The sequence below is a fragment of the Danio rerio genome, chromosome 12 (genome assembly GCF_049306965.1).
Source record: "Danio rerio strain Tuebingen ecotype United States chromosome 12, GRCz12tu, whole genome shotgun sequence".
NCBI classification, from domain to species: Eukaryota; Metazoa; Chordata; class Actinopteri; order Cypriniformes; family Danionidae; genus Danio; species Danio rerio.
The window spans coordinates 25,730,479-25,750,015 of record NC_133187.1 but is presented as its reverse complement, the minus strand read 5'-3'; the positions used below and the strand labels follow the sequence as shown (position 1 = coordinate 25,750,015).

Genomic DNA, 19,537 nt, shown 5'->3' with positions numbered 1-19,537 from the left:
TAAATTCATTTTGTGTCAGGTTAAAATGATAATTATTAGTTAAGTGGTACATTTCGATACATTTTGACAATTTTTTTCTCAATGTTTGGGCATTTACATTAAACACCGTCATCTTCAGCATGTAAACAGGTTTATTTTGGCCAAAAAGAATCAATTTTAAAAATATATATATATTTTTTTTTTTTTGTTTGTTTGTTTTTTTTTTGTTTTTTTTGTGAAATGTAATGTAACAAACAGGCGCAGATGATTAGTTATGCTTTCTTTTGATATCAATGATCCCAAATAAGTTTGTTTTAAAGAAAAAAATGCAGAGTTAAATAATTAACTTTAAAAACCATCCGAATTGTAGTTTATGGCACTTAGTATCATTAGAGTGTGAAAATTATGCATGTCTAAGATGGAAACTGAAAGGTTCTTAGCAGGGTTTCAATAGCTGGAATTTGAAGTGTCCTCGCTCTGTCAGAGAACCATCTGTCAATGCATATCGCAAACATGAAGCTCAGATGACAACACAGCGCAGGTAGGCAGCTCTAGAACGTGGGAGGACGAGATTTCCTTTTGCATCATATTGTTCTTGTTGTTTAGCCTAAAATAGAGAACATCTTACCAGCCAGCGTCCGTTGTTTGAGGGGTGATAGAAGGATGCTATACTACTGAAGAGCCCATTAAGCTGCTTTTGGGACTGGTTCTGAGGGCCACCCTGAAAAAAGCCATAAGCAACACTATAAAAATGATCTGTGAATAAACAAACCTTTTATTAATTAGCCTTTTTATAGATATGTGACTCATGAAACTTACCAGCATGGAGGAAATCCAAAGTACCACATGACCAATGTCGTAGGAGTTAGTCAAGTATCTAGGAACTACCATCTGGCTGGTGCCAACTGGCAGATTAAAGCTACGCAGGATTCTGGTGAAGATCTGAAGCAAGACAGAAAATATCAGAATCAATTCAGACATTTAGCATCATCATTTCTTTTAGAAAACATGTATGATGTTATTCAGAATGATGAATGCAATTGGTCAAAAATGAAAATAAAGACCTTTACAATGCTTTAAAAGACAATATCTTAATGCATGAAGAGGTATTTGTCCAAATACACATTTATTTATTTTTTATTATGTACAATTACATTGTTAATATAGCATAGAATAAAAAAGGTTTTATCCTATTTTTTCTGGTTTTAAACATTACACATTAACCAGGGTAAATATGAAACACCTTTAAGGTTGTTGCATACCAAACCCAAAATGTTTGTCCGTAATTTTCGCCGGTTAAAAAAATTAATTCGACCTCACGTTGTGTGAATTGTACAAACACACTGCCTGTGAAACTTTTGTCCATCATAAAAAAAAAAATCGAACTGGGTTTTTTTACGCTTTTTCACATCCAAAAAAGCCCTTTGAGATGTGTTTTGATAGTTCAGAGCCACAATACAAGTGAAAAGCTAAATACAGAATGCTGTCATTTGAGCTACAGATAACTTTATGACAAACACAGTGCATAATATCAAGAAATAATGAGGCGGACATTTGAGAACCCCTATATGCTGAATTCAGTGACTGGCACACCTCTCCTCTGCTGCTGCTTGGTGTGTGTGTGTGTCCATACATTTGATATACTGCTCATAGACATTATAATAGAAAGCATGATCCGCTTTCGGTCTGTTGCTTTGACACGTGGCCACCTCCTATTATAATGTCTGTAGGTACAGCCAGTCTCTGTTAAGGATTTGTTTACATACGTTAATGTGTGAAGTATCACAGAAAATCAAAATTGCACTGATTTCTTGAAATGATCTTTGCATTTGGGGATAATCCAGGGCATCTCTTTGATAATAAGCGGAACTCTCCTTCCTCTCTATGCAGTACTGGATGAACACAATATGTAGCCTATTCCTATTTATACTTGGGAAAAGAGAAGTCTTTTAAGAGATATAACACAATCAGAGAGACTTGCTTTGTTTACTAAATAAGTAGATTTAACTGAACTTGCACTGTAGAGATTTAATAAAAGCTAAACAGGTATTTTTTTATTTTATTTATTAAGTTTAGTTATGATACTCTTAAAATTATTCTGCATAAATCTGCTGATATTTTACACAATTCTCTACAGAAATAGTAAAAAAACGTCCACAGATTCTGTCTGGCCCCAATCATAAGTAATTTGATACCTGAAAGAAATTAATCCATAATTTATTAATAAAAAGAATAAATGCAGAACGATTACGGTTAAAATATTCACAGAATAGAAGGCCTTTTTTATCATTTCAAAATAATTGAAAAAGTAATGAGTTTAAACATAATAAGAATGCAAAAGTATACAGAGATTGAATGCATTCAGAGGGTCAAAACTCTCACAGCAGCAGGACAGTACCTTGGGAATATATGGATCCCAGTTCACATAACCAATGTTGTCATTAGCCAGGCGTGCAAAGAGATTCACTAGATTCTGCAAGATCAAACGAGAGCACAGAAAGCCAATGTGACACATAGCATTTAGCACTTAACAAATGAACTGACAAATGAGATGTACTTACACCCTCCCAAGCAGGCAGGTTTTGCACTGAGACCCAGAGATTCATCATTTCATCAAACCATAACCTAAAACACACATACAAATCCTCTATTAACCCGACTCACACTTGTTGCTTGCACTTAAAGTGATAGTTCACCCAAAAATGAAAATTCTGTCATCATTTACTCACCCTTTACTTGATTCAAACCTCTCTATATTCTGTTAAACACAAAAGAATATATTTGAAAGATGTTGAAAACCTGTAACTATTGACTTCCATGGTATTTGTTTTTCCTACAATGGAAGTCAGTGGTTTTCAGCTTTCTTCAAAATATCTTCTTTAGTGTTCAACAAAAAAATATGAAACTTATAAAAGGAGCTATTAGAGACAGAGTAAATACGGAGTAAATTTTAGTTTTGGAGTGAACTATCCTTTAATCACTATCGAGCCATTTCTCATTTGAGTGCAACACTTATTTCACTGCTAGTTGTACATACTTGAAGCCTTTGTCGTGCTGTTCAGGGGGCATAATGGTGGGCAAGAAGAGCTCAAAGTAGCCAATGGCCTTCTGCATAGTGACATCAAACGGACATAGTAATGGTCGCCACTCATCCAGCATCTCCTGTGTGGCCGATTCAGGAAAATATCTACACACACACACACATTATGTGACATTCTGATAGCAAAATCACATGTCATTTCCTCAGCTCCACGGTTGTTTATTTGTTATGTGAGCTCTTGCGAAATGATGAAAAGAGGTTGTTATATGAATAAAACGGGTCGACAGTATAATGTGTTAAGAGAGCTGTAATCGGCTCAGTGTGAAAGCTGTGGGCTTGTCTAACAACGGCCTGATTACATGATTCTTTCACCAGCTCGACGGAAAGCTGATTAACACAATGTGCAATTCCTTTGTGAAAGGGGTTGAACATTTATAGGCACATTAGTGAATGACAGAGGATTGAAAGAGCACTTACACTCTGCAGCTTTTGACTAGCGTCTTCAACACGTTCTCCACGGAGCTGAAGGGGAGAGAGACAGAGAAAAATCATGTGTGTTAATGTGAAAGCGCAGGCGCATCTCAGGCTGAAGCAAAAAGATGCGATTAGACCACGTGCAAAGCAGAAAACCAACTACAGTGCGTTTTGTGAAAGAGTGAATGACAGTTTCCCAACACCAGAGGCACCTGAGCACATGACTGCAACATGCCAGGTTATCAGGCTCTCCTTGTATACTTTTTTAATAAAAAAAAAAACTTATTTAGAGAAATGTGGTCACACTATTAACAGCCCATTCAAATCAGGAAGCTGCTCCGAACTGATCCCAATTTTGTCGGCATGAATTGAATTGGACAAAAGGGATTTTCCACACACTGAAAGCATTATGAATGCATGTTTCATAACGTTTTATAAACAATGTCAAAATACTTGTGAAATACTATTCCATCGTCAATCATAAACCATTCTAAACTGTACTTGTTAAAATACATAAAAACATATGTTATCATACAAAATATATTATATACATATACTAAATGATTACTAGGCCCAAATGAAATCTGCCCTCACAGAAATCTGCAGATTTTTAGCCCATCTTTGAGACTATTTTTTTACTTGTGTAAATGTGTGTATATTAAATTATTTCAGTTTTTAAAATAATTTCAGCAATTTTATTGACTAAGATAAAATGTTCATATGATTTATTTACAATTCAGTGTGTAAAGTAATATTTTCTGCATTTTAGTATATATCAGAGCCTTGCTTTTTTTACCAAATAACTGGATCTATTTGGATTTGCACTGTAAACTAGGGATGCTCCGATCAGGATTTTTGCAGCCAATAGCGAGTACAGAATCCCTGTCATGGTAATTGGCCGATATCGAGTACCGATTCTGATTCTTCAAGCTTTATATAACTTCGCCATTGCATAAGTACAATTACCCTTTAAGTATGAGATATTGCCTTACCTAAAATAATAAATTAAGGATGTTGCATAGATGTAATAGTCAGAAGCAGCTTTACAAAAAATATTAATAATAGGTAAATTAAATGAAAAAAATGGTAAAAAAGGAAAATGCAATTTGGAAACATTGCTCCTGCGTTGTAGCGCTGCTGATGCATCACCAGGGTGCGCACGTGCATCTTCCTCTGAGTGTGTTGTAAACTCGTAAACAAACACTTGCGATCGGTACATGAGATCGGCCAGAACAATGAGTACCGTTTGTGCCGTGAAATGTGATTATCGGCTCATTCCGATCTCCGGCTGATTGATCAGAGCATCCCACAAATATTACATAAAAGTTAAAAACTTTTTATTTTTTATTTCATATGTTAAGTTTTAAGTTGTGATACTCCCAAAATCATTCTGCAAAAATCCACAGACTTTAAGATGAAATTTGCCATTTGAGCACCACAAGGGTTGTATTTTTAAAACAGTGTTTAAACTTATTATTTTTCAGCCTACATTCTGTTCTGATGTAATTGAGTCTGCTATTTTATTAATGTAAGAAAATAATGAATATGAATGCATTTATTCCTCTTAGAAACCTACCATTTGTTCCTCTTAGAAATTTCTACTGGAACCTAAAAGTCTATTACTAATTTAAAGCTATAGTTCTAAAAAATAATCAAATTCAGCCTCTATAGCGTTTTTTTCCATATATTTTTCGAAAGCATAACCAACTTTTTTTTCTACTGAGAAATAGAGAACAAAAAATATAAAGGGAGATAATTTCAAAAAAATCTTAAAATTGTTTTTGTCATAGCATGATTCACGATGCTCTTCAAAATATTTTCTTGTGTTGCACAGAATCATAACGCTATCCCTGGAGCGTCATGACGATGTGTGAATAATGTCTATCCTATTAAGATTGACTAGCAATCTAGTTGTTCCAACAATCTACTGACTAGTTGATTATTAAAATATGTTGTCTGTACATCCCTGCTTCTAAAAATACACTGCCAGTGAACGTTAGTGAGACACAGCAGCTGTTGGTTTTCCTCTCAGTGAAAGTGTAAACAAACACCAACCGCATTCAGCACAGTCAGTTTGGCCAAGATTAAAATAGAACACAATGATACCAGAACCCAAGAGGAAAATTGGCAAAAGTACGGTGACCTTGTCCTCTAAAAGCAGTGAGCCAAACTGATCTGACCCACATACAGTATATACAGTCTAATGCAAAAGAAACATGGCCGATATCAAATTGTGCTGAGTTTACCAAAAGCATTGTAAGTTTACAGAAACAGTTCATTAAAAAAAAAGTACACAGGAGTCAATAGCTATGTTTCCATCAACCTATTTTTATGTGCATTTTGGATATGCGCACTAAAAAAATGGCTGATGGAAATGCCAAGACGCAAAATTTTTTTAATGCGTTTAAACAACGTATGCGCATAACTGAGTGGGACAAAATTATTATTATTATTTTATTGAAAATAATGCACATAAGCTACAATGGAAACGGTTTTACCGAATGCGCATTAAAAAAGGTAATGTGTAGAGATCATGTGACGATGAAAATGTTTGAATGGACAAATTAGCGGGCTGAGCACACTGTAAAACATCTAAAATGTTGTTTTGGTCATTCCAAAACGCCTTCATTTCAGTATTATTGTTATTATATCATTAATTACCTCCAGAATTGTCAAGACAAATTGTCTTCAAACACCACCACGCGTTCATTGTGTGTCTGCATTTGGCTTCTGAGGCGCAAGTCATTTATTAAAGAAAAGATTCACAAAGCTTCTCCTACCACAGAAAATTCAATTTTTACTTTTGATATTTGGCACCAGTTACCCAGGAAATGACGATTGCTTTACTCTATGGCTGCAAAATATTGGAAAAATCTGATATTGCGATATTTTATTTTTCGGAGATAAGTATTGCAATATGAATACAGTTACAGAAGATGGTTTGGATGGCATTATTTGACAGTTTTCTGGGGAGTCTAACAGTCTGAGATCGGTACAGAAATTTTATAATTACAATACAAAATAAAGATGTTTGTCTTGTTTCCAATCCAAATATCAAAAAAAGTAGACCAAGTAAAAATGTTGTTTAGCTTTCACCGTCAGAATAGTAAGTGAAACTTAAGAAATTGTTGCTTGTTTTAACAAAATTATTGGCCAGTGAGGTAAGTAAAAGAATCTTGTTTTCGCGATGAAATGTAGATATTTGAACTCAAAACAAGACAAAAAAAAATAATTAATTTAAATTTTAAATATATAATAAAAAAAATAAAGACATTTTTTTTAAATAAAAAAATAAATAAAAATAAATAAATAAATAAATAAATAAAATCAAATCAAAGAATTGTTTTTTGCATAAATAATATAAAGTCCATATAAATACAGTGATCAAATACAATTCTAGATTGGCCATTGCGAATCTTTGCGATGTGACTATTGGGAAAGCGCACATTGAGATATAGATACTGAAACATCAATCTTTAAAGTGTACAAGTAATCTCTAAACTGTTATTTCCTTATGGAAAATATTAATATTAATGAGATGTTGTTTGTATAATATGACTGGCTTGCAATGCTTTTGGCACATGTTCCTTTATATTTGTAATATAAACTGTTAGCCTACTATTAAGAGCAATCAAAAGGTTCTAGGGTTAAAAGGATGAAAACAAAGAAATGGGTTTGTCCTATTCCTGGAGGAGGTGTGCTGGAGAACATTTGTTTATAAAAGCTTTGTTGCCAGATCTTTCACCCAAACAAACCAATTTAGTCGACACCTCTCGAGTGACCAGGAATTGTGTTTGACAGAAAAGATGAAATATTAGAAACTTTGAAAGGAGCACCATTTCCTGATCTGTTTGTGAAGCATGTTATTAAGTGGATACGACTAAGCTACAACAAGAACAAAGATTATGAATACAAATGCAGATGTAAGCTGATTTGTCATTTAAATTGCTAATTTTATTTTAATTTTTGGCCACATGCAGTTAAGCATGAACGGCTGCCCTTGGAAAAAGAGTGCAACAAATAAAACACGGGCTATGCTTACCGCTTGCGCACAATATTAAGCATTTTTTGTTTAGTTGAGGCTTCTGCTCGATAACTGAATGTGAGAAAAGGAAAAATGCGTAAGCCAGATGCTAGATAAAGCAATAACATATACCTTACATTTGTAATTGATTAACAGATTCTTCTAAGAATGCTTGGTATGCTAAATGAGTACAAGAATCAGCAAAGGACCCAACTGAAATGTAAAATGATTTAAAATTAATTTTATTCATAACCCAATTCAGGCACTGAGATTTTATTTGCTTCCTCATAACTTTGTCTTGTTGCGCATAACACAGAACCATGTGCCATGTGTTCACCATAAAAAACTCTTTCTTGTCATTTTGCGGTCAATTTATTTATTCTCAAGATATTGAAGACAGTGGGTTTTCTTCATTAGAACACCAAGAAGATTTTTAGTTGAAATTGTGGTTCGTAAATAAATAATTAAAAGCACTTTAACATGGTAATCAAACTTTCCTGAGTCTGACAGTCTGGACAAACAGTCTGTCATATAATAATGTAGGCACAGAGATGAAGTTGTTTGTTTACAGCCTTAAGCTAGGAATGCACAGAAACTGTTTCAGTTTATGGGGATGCCATATATGTGATATGTGGATATTCTGCTCATGTACACGAATACTTATCTATGCAAGAACCACACATGCTCTCTTAAAAGCAAAATCTGCACATATAAATTAAGTTCATCTCACTGTTTTGCTGTCATGGAAACACTGGTAAAATATATCAATATATCAATATATCAATAAAATTATAGATAGTAATAAATAAATATTTTTATTTTATTGGCTTGTTTTTTTTAATCAATTTAAGATATTTTGTTAAATGTCTTACAACATTACTTAATGGTATTTAAGAAGATAATTTAAAAAATTAGTACAAAGCATTTTTGCTTACACTTTGAAAAAACTGAAACTGAATCAACTATTTCTGGTGTCTGTCTATAATTTTCAATTCGGTGCATTCCTAGTTTAGGTTAAATAAAAATATGCACAATTTTGATGAACAATACAATAAACATATTCTCACTCTAAAGTTTGAGTTTGAGCCCACACATCATTATTTACCAGGAAGCCCAATTGAAAGGCTGCAATGATAGCTCTGAATTAAAGGTAATAATGTATATAATAGAGCTTAAAAAAAAAAAAAGCCAGACAATTATATTTTGATTGACAGCTTTTTAAAAGCCCGAACCCATTTATAGCCCGACATTATTCAAATGTGCACATGCACACAGCTCTTTTGGCCTTTTTCATGAATGAGTGATTTAAATGTGTTTATATGTTTCATTTATTTATGACAAATGTAGGCTATAAGCCACTTAGAAGTTGGAACAAAGTCCTCTGTGAGTCCTCTGTAACTTCATAACATCTCAACACTCTAAAAGGCCTAGGTACATCTTTAAATTGGCCAACACACCAAAAAAAAAAAAGTATTTCTTAACAAATTAAATTAAAATAAATTATAAATTATGATGTTATTTGGCAATAATAAAATTAAGATTCAGGCTCTGTAGGATTTGTTTCGCCACTTCTCTTCACAATCTGGCATTAAGGTGACGGTGAAGCTAAATATTTAAAGAATAATGCCTTCATTAGCCTATATTGGACTACTTTGTCTGCATTATGATTTTATTGTTTATTTAATATTTAGTTATAATTTGAAAATCCTTTACTCCCCAAGATTGGGCTATGTGTTTTATGGAGGAAAATTATTAAATTCACTGTAGATGGCTTTAGATAAAGACTCTAGAATACACAAGCAATATATAGTTTTCAATGGGAAAGAGCGTAATGTCAATAGCCCCTTTCACACATACAAACCTTTCCGGAAAATTGCCGGCAATTTTCCGGAAAGGTTGTATGTGTGAACAGGTCCTTTTTGAAAATACCGGTAAATTCGTTCTGGCTATTTTCCGGAAAGAGAAGTTGTAACATTACCGGCAATTTGCCGGAATGCTGCGCTGTGTGAATGCAGAAGGAAGATTGCCGTAATAAGCGCGTGCACGTCTAGAACGTGCTGACGTGAGACGTCTGCTTTAGCCAATCACAACAGTCAGACGCATTTACGTCCGCGCGGTTTGTGAGAATAAAAGCCTTTGAATATTTTTCCGGACACATTTAGCTGCTAGAAGTTAGTTAGATCACGTTTATATGTTCTTCTTAATGCCAACTGTGTAAATAATCATCGATGAGATGCTTATGATAAGCCGCTGTTTGTTTACCTTCAAGCTTTGCGTGTGCCTGTGAAACAGCCTGTGAGCGCCTGCACACGCACATATTATGAACATCTCGACATGCGAAAGTGATCCTGCGAAAATTGTTCACAATATTGATCATCCACAGAGTTTGTAATTTAGTCAAATGTTTACAAATACAAGCGCAGCCGTTTAAAGCTCATGTGTGGTGAATGATGTCAGAATTTACCGGTATTTTGGAATGGATGTGTGAATGCTCTTTTCCGGAAAATTTTCGTAACGTCCTCACCTGTGTGAACAGCGCTTTTTTAAATATACCGGTAAAGTCGTTCCGGACATTTTCCAGATATTTACCGGTATCACTGTGTGAAAGGGGCTAATATGGCAAATGAAGCCCCGCCTTCTAGTCCAGAAGCCAAAAGCCCACCTTCTAGTACAGGAGCCAATCATCAATCGCTACAGACTGACGATACTCCGGGAGAGGGGCTCACACTAGATGTGAGTTTCTGCAGATTTTGTGTAATTCAGACGTTTAGAAATGAAACTAAAGAGACGGTTGTTGTTTAATTTTATTGGTGATTCCAAATATGAAATTCAACCGTAAGCTTGGTAGGCAGTTTTGGAGAATTTGATCTTTCCCTATTCAAACAGAATGCCCGAGCATACTGCCTGAGAGGCATTTTAAAGAGGGCCACCGAGTGAAATTACTTGTCTTAAAGGGACTTTGCTTTAGCACAGTTCTGCGATCACTGAGCAGCACTGAACAACTTTTCACTGCTGCCGCTGGCCGGGATGCATATTTTGGGTAGAATTGTTTGTTCATCTTTTACCAGCCAAGAACATCCATTTAATTTACCATGACAGCAGTTTCAATGTAGCGAGTGACCTCGTCATCTTCCCTGTCAGCCTGCTGTACATTGCTGTTTAGCGCTCTATTGTAATACGCAGTGTATGTGCGACCGCCAAAATCCCTTGTCGGCTAGAATGACTGTTCTTTTTAAACAGGTAGCTGGCCTGACCACAGTCAAAATTCGCTCTTTTTGACTTCGCCTGCATCATTTGTTTCACCTTTGCAGGGATGGAATTTAATGTTGTAACACACAATTTAATTACTTTCTCGCGCTAATTGAAAAGCATCACATGACTGTTCATTTACTGTGCAAGCCCAAGCCTGGCCCGACCCTGTCTAAAATTATAGAAATTAAGCAGAACCCACCCGAACCTGTTGGGTCCGGTCGGTTCGGGCAAAGATCTTTAGCTCTAGAATATAATGCTAATTTCACTTCATAATATCTCAATGTGTCATCATGAGTGAAAAGTGTTAATTTTGTTTTGCCTGCATATGTTTGTTCACTCTTAAAGTACCAGGAACCACTGTTTGCCTTTTATGAGTCACTAAAAAATCTTCTTTAAATGTTCTACTGAAAGAAAAGTCATCTACATCTTCGATGACCTAAGTGTCAGTAAATAAGCATCGATTCTTTCCTCTTTGGGTGAACTATCGCTTTAAATATTGTCAAAAGAATAATCAAAAACTAGCTTTTTTTTTCAGCAGACAGACTTCAAAGAGCATCCTGAAAGTTGAAAGGAATTGAATGATGGCCATTCTAAGTGAATGGAGTGGGAACATTTCATATGGACCTTGCCTAACAAAAACATTATGCTTGTTGTTGCCCTGGCTCACAATATACTAGACTCTGTGAATAGAATGTAAATAGAAAAAGAGGCCTACTTTGGGAACCAGTTAAGACCAAGATGCTCGGTTTTGGAGTACAGGATACTCTCATAGAGATCGTATAAAGGTCTCCAAGGCAACTCCAAGTCATCCCGGGACAGCAGTTCCTTTTTCCTGTAAATAAAAAAAAGTGTATTATATAAAAGTTAAAAAACGTAAAAAAAAAATTTAAAAAAATCTAATTTTATTATAAAAACAACAATAGCTCAGTGTTTTCTCCCTTGAATCGTTTTTTTTTTCTGTTGTTGGCAAAGGAAGTGTTTTAAATATGGCATGAAGCATAGCAAGGCGCTAATATAAGCTGATCGATCTGCGTTTTTTTTTTATTTATTTTATTTTTACTATTCAGGGTTAGGACACAAGCCATCGACAACACAGGTGGGATTCGTAGGTGCGAGTTTTTTGGGCATCAGCTTGGTGTAAACCAGCCTTGAAAGTTTAAGAAGTGCTCACAGCTTAGATTTTTTAGAAGAATGCTGGCATTTTCACCTGAACAAAAACACTTTGGTGGAAATGTGCCCTAACAATAAAAATAATGTATTATTCAATCATTAAAAAATGACTTTACCTCGTTCAATTGTAAAGCATTTATTAATCATAGTTGAACATTACCTACTCATTATTAAAATCCAAAGTTGAGCTTGTTAACATAAGTTAATACACTGTGAGTTAACATGAACTAACGTTATTTAACCTAACATTAACTAAAGTTAACAAACATGAATAAATACCATAATAAATGTATCACTTTGTTCAAGTTATTAAATACATGATCTAAAATTAACTAATGGACCATTATTTTAAAGTGTTACACAAGTAAATAATATAAATAAAAACTGTAAATGACCGACAACAAATCAGCTGTGCCGTTCTCAAATATTTGACAGTGGTCTGGTGATTGTTGATGTCAGACTTTTGCTTACTTCAGCAAGTTGACGAGGAGTCGTGCAAAGCTCTGCATCATGCTGATCTCCAGCTTGGGGATGGTGACCAGCTCGTACAGCAGCTTGATAAAGAGCACATGGTCCTCCTTGCTGAACTTCCTCCCGTACAGCCGAAGGTACCTTTAAAGGTGAAAAATATCACAGCAATTAGAGAGAAACATGACAAACAGTTTACAGATCATCTAATAAATGTTGCAAAATGGATTTTACATACACAGAAGACATTAAAGGCAAAGTTTATTTCAATCACTCAAATAGTTTTTGCAAAAAAGATAAATAATGCTCTGGAAATTTAGTGTAATGGTCCAGACTTAAATTTGACCATTTCAGTTTTAATAGTCAAAGTTGGCTGTTATAAGTCTTGGTTTTCCTTTATCTTGAACTAAGGGAGGACTTTTGTCCCAACCATGTAACTTCTTAGTCATTCAACAGGATCAAAAAGTCATTTTAAAATCATATAAACCTAGGAGTCGCTCCAAAGTTCCAGTCATAATCAAATGGCACTCTTGAGGACTGTTTGGTGCTACTTTATTGCTATAGATAATTTCACATTTTCATAGAGTGCCAAGTAACACAGGATGATGATGTATAGAGCAAGTGCACGATGGCCACCTTCAACAGTTTTTAAATTTTCTATTTTAAAGTACCATTCATTACACTGAACTGGAGTATCATTGAACAGATGACAACAGTTTTTTAAGTTCAAACAGGTGTTAAACTTAATACATTTTCATTTTTATTTAAATTAGTAAGTGTCTTCCATAAAAAAAATAACAGTCATAGTGAATGTGTTCAAAAATAAACAAACACGACACATTTTAATGTTAAAACTGATCTAAACTTAAAACTGCTTTGCACTTATTTTTGTTGCTAGAAATACCTTTTCATATCTGACCCAACTGCAAAAATTAAAGTTTCGAATTAATCACCCTACAATAGAAAATATTACTGTGAATTTTCAGAAATGTGAACTTTTAGGAGGGACGTACATACGGTCATTATCAGTTATTTGAAGGAGCGATTCTGACCTTATCACTAAACATGTAAGCAGGAAGGCAACCATGTGATCAAGGGACAAACAGAGCGAGTGGTGAGTCTGACTAAAGCTGAGTCAGGCTAGCAGATCACAAACAGCTTCTCAAAATAGATTACATAAGAGAGCTTTTAAAATTCTTCTAAATTGTAGGCATATATAAACAACTTTAGTTTACCATTCAAACATGTAGACAGTCTAAAAAAAGTAACACTTAAAAATATATATAAATACATCTTTTTACTTTTTTGTTTGTAACTGACTTTAAAATGTACTGTAATTTACTGATGTGATGATAATGCTGACATTTCAGTATAATTACTCCCGCCCTGAGAAATAATTTTACAAATTAGCTGCACAATAAACCATATATATATATATATATATATATATATATATATATATATATATATATATATATATATATATATATATATATATATATATATATATACAGGGTTCAACGCTAAGGATTTTTTCTACTGGCCCGATTGGGCCAGTGGTTCTGATTTTTACTTGCCCTGCTAAAATTTTCACTGGCCCCACCAAAAAAAAAAAGTAGTTAATAGTTATTTGACTGTGCGTGTGTGTATATATAGATATATACACACACACACACACACACACACACACTTGATTTCAGAATTATTAGTCCCCCTAAATTATTAGCCCCCCTGTTTATTTTTTCCCCAATTTCGATTTAACAGAGAACAGATTTTCTCAGCACATTTCTAAACATAATAGTTTTAATAACTCATCTCTAATAACTGATTTATTTTACCTTTGCCATGATGACAGTAAATAATATTAGACTAGATATTCTTTAAGACACTTCTATACAGCTTAAAGTGACATTTAAAGGCTTAACTAGGTTAATTAGGTTAACTAGGCAGGTTATGGTAATTAGGCTAGTTATTGTATAACGATGGTTTGTTCTGTAGACAGTCTGAAAAACAATTAGCTTAAGAGGCTAATAAATTTGACCTTAAAATGGTTCATAAAAAAACTGCTTTTATTCTAGCCAAAATAAAACAAATAAGATTTTGTTCAGAGGAAAAAAAATATTATCAGACAAACTATCAACATTTCTTTGCTCTGTTAAACATCATTTAGGAAATATTAAAAAAAAAAAAGGGGGGGGGGGGGCTAATAACTCTGTATATATATATTTACAGTAATTTTTAAAATGTTTTTTAAGGAAAATTTTCAGTTCATCAAGGCTATATTTATAAATGTAAAAAATGTTTGTTAAATATTTATCAACATTTTAAATAACTGCTTTGTTATTGTATGTAGTTTCAAATAAAATAATTACTCCAGACATTATTGGTTTTATTACTATTACCATTTATAAATATAATAATAATTAATATTAGTGATTTCTGAAGGATCATGTGACTGGAGTAATGAAGCTGAAATTTCATCTTTAAAATCCCTGGAATAAATGAATAAATTATATGATAAACTACTTTTGAACAGTTATTTTATAGTGCAACATTTCACAATTTGTATTTATGATGAAATAATTGCAGCTTTGGTGAGCAGAAGAAGCTTATTTTAACATATTGAATCATACTGACCCCAGACTTTTGACCAGTTGTGTATAGAATATTTTATAAGTGAAAATGTGCACTTCAATTTTAACAACCCACAGACATCGTCACCGAATATAAATCGAGGTCAGACTTTCTCATACAGAGCCTCATTTCAATTGTCAGGTTTTGTATAGATATCTATCTATTGAATTAATCAATCTATTAAAGAAACGTTGGCTATAATTCTGTATTTTAGGCTTAAAGAGAGACATAGCAGATGAACCGAGACTGCATCAGATCGCGAAGCAGATCAATGTTGATTTTCTTTCGAGCTGTCAGTGCAGAAATGAACAAAACAACTGGCCTAACACAACATATTGTAAGATTAAAACATGGAAAAATGATCAGATATTAACTTCGGTCAATTTTCCTAACGGATAAACTGAGATCAGGCTGGATACACAGCTCTCGGTAATATTTCAGCTTGCTTTCACTTTCGCATTTACCGGTAAGAATGACATCTGGCCCTGCTCAACATTCTCTCTTCATATAGTCGTATGTATGGCTATTACACAATCATAATACACTGTGACATAGCCTGGGTAGTTAGTTCGTTGCATTGTTTTGTTTTCTCGCTACAATCGATCCGCTCAATAGGACAGAAACCGTCTCATTCAGGCGATCTCGGATTGATTGATTTGGCGCGGATGCGAGCGCAACTGCTGGATATATGCCAAAAAAAAACACGCTAACGGGGGAAACGAGACAGATTCCGAAACAAACGTCTATGTGTGAAAGCACCGTAAGATTGTATTTGCACACAATTGACAGACAGTCGCAGCACGCAGCTCTGGCTCGATCTGGCTGGCAAAAAGGCAGCACTGGCCCGATCGGGCCAGTAACATTCTGTACACTGGCCCGAGTGTCTTGCACGCTGGCCCCGGGCCATCGGGCAGTCCTTATTGTCGAGCCCTGATATATATATATGTATATATATATATATATATATATATATATATATATATATATATATACACACCAATGTTATACATAGTTTCTGATTCATAGATTTTGTAAAAACAAATTACAAAAATTTGACATGCTCTAACATGTTATTTAAATGATGATTAAACAACATTTTGTTGAGAATGCTCCATAAGTATGTTCGTTTAGGCCAGTCAGGATAAATACATCTTAAATTTAAGCTTTTTAATTAGTTTTCCCAAATTCTAATGGTTGATATTGTCCCAAAACTAAGGCAAGATGGGCCTGGGTTTGATTCAGATTGTACAGATATAAAATGTGTAAAAAGATAATAATAATAACAACAACAATAATAATAATAATAATAATAATAATAATATAAAACCATGGTGGATACACAAGACAAAACAAAACTAACAGTTAAGAAGGTTTAAATATTCAATAAAATTTAATTAAAATTAAAAATATTTAATGTTAGCCATGTTATATTGCATCTGCAAAAACATTGAGGAATTTTATGAAGATAGGTTTGACGACTAACCTTTGAATGCATAATTATGCATTAGCTCTCATGAATGACAAGTGAATAGCAAATTACATACATACATATTTAATAAAGTAGTAATATATAATAACAAGAAATGTGGACAAAGTTAGCTGTTAACCTGTGAAAAGAGTGACAAAGCATCAGGATGGCTTGTTACAAACACAATTGCTGCATAACATCCCAAAAGATCAATTCTACTGCCACACATACAAAAGTGTCCTTTACAAAAAGAATACAGTGTGAGTGATGCAGCAACTTTCTTATGAACTGATCATCACTGAACCAATGGCTCAATCAACTGATTCAGAAATGAAAGGTTGCTCAATGATCAATGACACACAAATGTTCTGCTCTGACTTTATTCAGAACCATTTCCATAATTGAAACCAAAAAAATTAACAATTTAAAAAACAATTGTAGGCGTTGAGCTACTGTTTATAAAACAAAAACCACAATTGCTGTCATTCAGATATTAAGGAAATAAAATAACTACACCCAAGAATTTTCTTTTTACTGTCATAACTTTTAATTATACATTTATTCTAACTGCCTTCAAATAATGTTTATTACAGTGACTGCTTTTGGATTAGATCTTTTCTTTTGGAGTGACATAATACTCCATTATGTCAGCATAAAACGACAATCACAGTTTTATCATCAAATAGGAGTTTTCAATATTTTAGATGACTTTAGTATTAATAATATATTAACATTAATAAAATAAATGGGTCTAAGATATTTATTTGCTTTGAGTTACATTTAACAACATGTTAATTATATTAATAGTTTTTATTTACTTGTTTCATTTATACCAAAGCAAAACTATTCCTAAAGCGATAGTTCACACAAAAATGAAATCTGTCATAATTAAATCATCCTTCACTTGTTCAAAACTAACTTGAGTTTTCGTTTGTTGAACACAAAATTGACTTTCATAATAATATTTAACCCTTGCTGCGCAACTAAAATAACTTTCAAAATATCTTCTTTTGTTTTCAAAAAATAAAAATAAAAATTACATTTTAGTAAGTTTTAAAACTACAAGGTAATTTCCTGATTGACTATTTTATTCATTAAAATGATTATTATTCTTTTTTTATTTTGTTTAAAGATTTCTCCAGAACTCAGTTTAAAGGACTGTCACAGGTAATAAATATCACAAACCCTCAATGAATATTTTTAAAGCATTAATGAATTAGTCTGAAGAAAGTCAACAGTCTGAATCACACACTGACCACTGGCTTCCTCACTGAATTGCCTTGAATGGCTTACACTTCCACTGAACTGCAGACTCCATCCAATTCTACATAACATCCGCTGCTAATACCCTCAGGAAACACTTCTGCATGGCCTTGAATTTAATCTGGCGATGAGGTAACAGGCCAAATGGATAAGAAAGTGGGCTTGCAAACCATACTGCTCTTTAAAACAGACACTGTCAATGTTTGATTTACTACACAAACTTCATTGAAACACTACCCCTGTCCTGGTATTAGCACCACTTTAGGTAATACACTTCATATTTATACATGTTATAAAATTATGAATCATAAAACACAGTACATATAAAAGATATCTTAAAATAAACTAGCCACAAATAAAGCCCACAATGCAAGTGTCTGTTATTCAATATGACTGACTAGTACCATCAAAATGAATTACTTAATCTTAATGACGTAAAATATTGTACTGTTTTACTATATTTAAGCAGTCTTCTCCATATAAACTGTCTTTTTAAGGACTCCATGTCTCTAACCACTAGTTGCAGTGATGCATGTGGCAGCTGCTTATCCAGCACTAATGTTAGCCTACGTTAGCAGATTAGCTTGGAAATTATCTTACAGCAGCCCCACATTTATTATATTCTAGTCACTGAAGGGACACTGGTTAACAAAAGCATAGTGATATTTCGTTTTAATATTATAAAAGGCCATTATGGAGTACTGACAGACAGACATGGGGTGTTTACATATGAGCAAGGACAGCTGAGTGACTCAGGTAGCGCTTAGCATTTAGCTCGCGAGCTAGCGGCTACAGGCTACCCGAGCGGTCTCTGTTGTTCATTAATAAAAGACTCCTCAAAAAATACATTTTATAGATATGCATGTACTTACGTGGAGAGTTTCCGTGTCCAAAATAAAACTCCGGGCCATAACTCACGGAGCTGGACAGCCCGACCCAAGTTGCCTTTAATCTGGGCCAAAATGTCATTGGATTCGCGGTCTAGTTGATCTGCGTACGGGAGAAGTTTGTTGTAGACGATCTCTTTCTGGGGGACAAAACCTAATATCTCGGCCTGCTCCTTTTTCATATTACGGTTTCCCAAAACAATAAATATCCTCTTCTGACGTGTCCGGCTTATTTCCTTCCCCTCTCTTGACAAGAAGTTCCCTTGACAAAAATCTTTGTTTTCTTTATTCACAAATCCGTTACTTTCGCATAAGTGCCGTTATTGTGGAGCGGGATTCAGGATAAAACTTGTTACTTCGACAGATCTCGGTCTTTCTGACCTCTGGTGTTAAACACATTAGCTTCAGTCACCTACATAGAGAAGTCTCCTCTCACTCTCTTGACACATATTACGAGTCACACGGACAGACACACTCACATACGCACAAGCTCAGTATGCTCACACACCGGCGAGCGCAACAATGAGCCTTGAGCGGCGCGCCCCCTACTGGCGGTCATCTGAACACAGAGCACAAAAATGAAATTGAAATGAAATAAAATGGAAGTATAATTTTTTTTTTACATAATTGTATCTTTTTATATAAAGAAAATACATAGAAAACAAATACACTTAATAATGTCAATATAATAATAATATATCCTTACATTTATTTAGCGCTTTTCTGGACACAAAGTGATTCACACATTTTGCAAAGGAATCTCCTCATTTACCACCAGTGTGCAGCATCCACCTGAAGGACGTGAGGGCAGCCATATTGCGCCACACACAGTGTGATTAAGCCAGTTATGATATCGGTAGGGTTGGGAGGCCATGATG

At 34.2% G+C, this 19,537-nt stretch overlaps 1 protein-coding gene across 2 annotated transcripts in view; it reads right to left on the bottom strand.

The window, feature by feature from the left end:
• The window catches only part of psme4b (proteasome activator subunit 4b), a 63,300-nt gene extending 44,143 nt beyond the window's left edge, over window positions 1-19,157 (bottom strand). The window contains exons 1-10 of one of the 2 annotated variants that reach the window (XM_005156206.6): window positions 18,645-19,157; window positions 12,411-12,551; window positions 11,485-11,601; window positions 7,536-7,589; window positions 3,497-3,541; window positions 3,017-3,166; window positions 2,541-2,604; window positions 2,378-2,452; window positions 799-921; window positions 608-700 (exon numbers count right to left, since the gene is read on the bottom strand). In XM_005156206.6, the coding sequence (XP_005156263.2) occupies window positions 608-700; window positions 799-921; window positions 2,378-2,452; window positions 2,541-2,604; window positions 3,017-3,166; window positions 3,497-3,541; window positions 7,536-7,589; window positions 11,485-11,601; window positions 12,411-12,551; window positions 18,645-18,841 (1,059 nt within the window). In that variant the 5' untranslated portion in view covers window positions 18,842-19,157. 2 annotated transcript variants of the gene reach the window in all.
• Window positions 19,158-19,537: the final 380 nt, after the last annotated feature.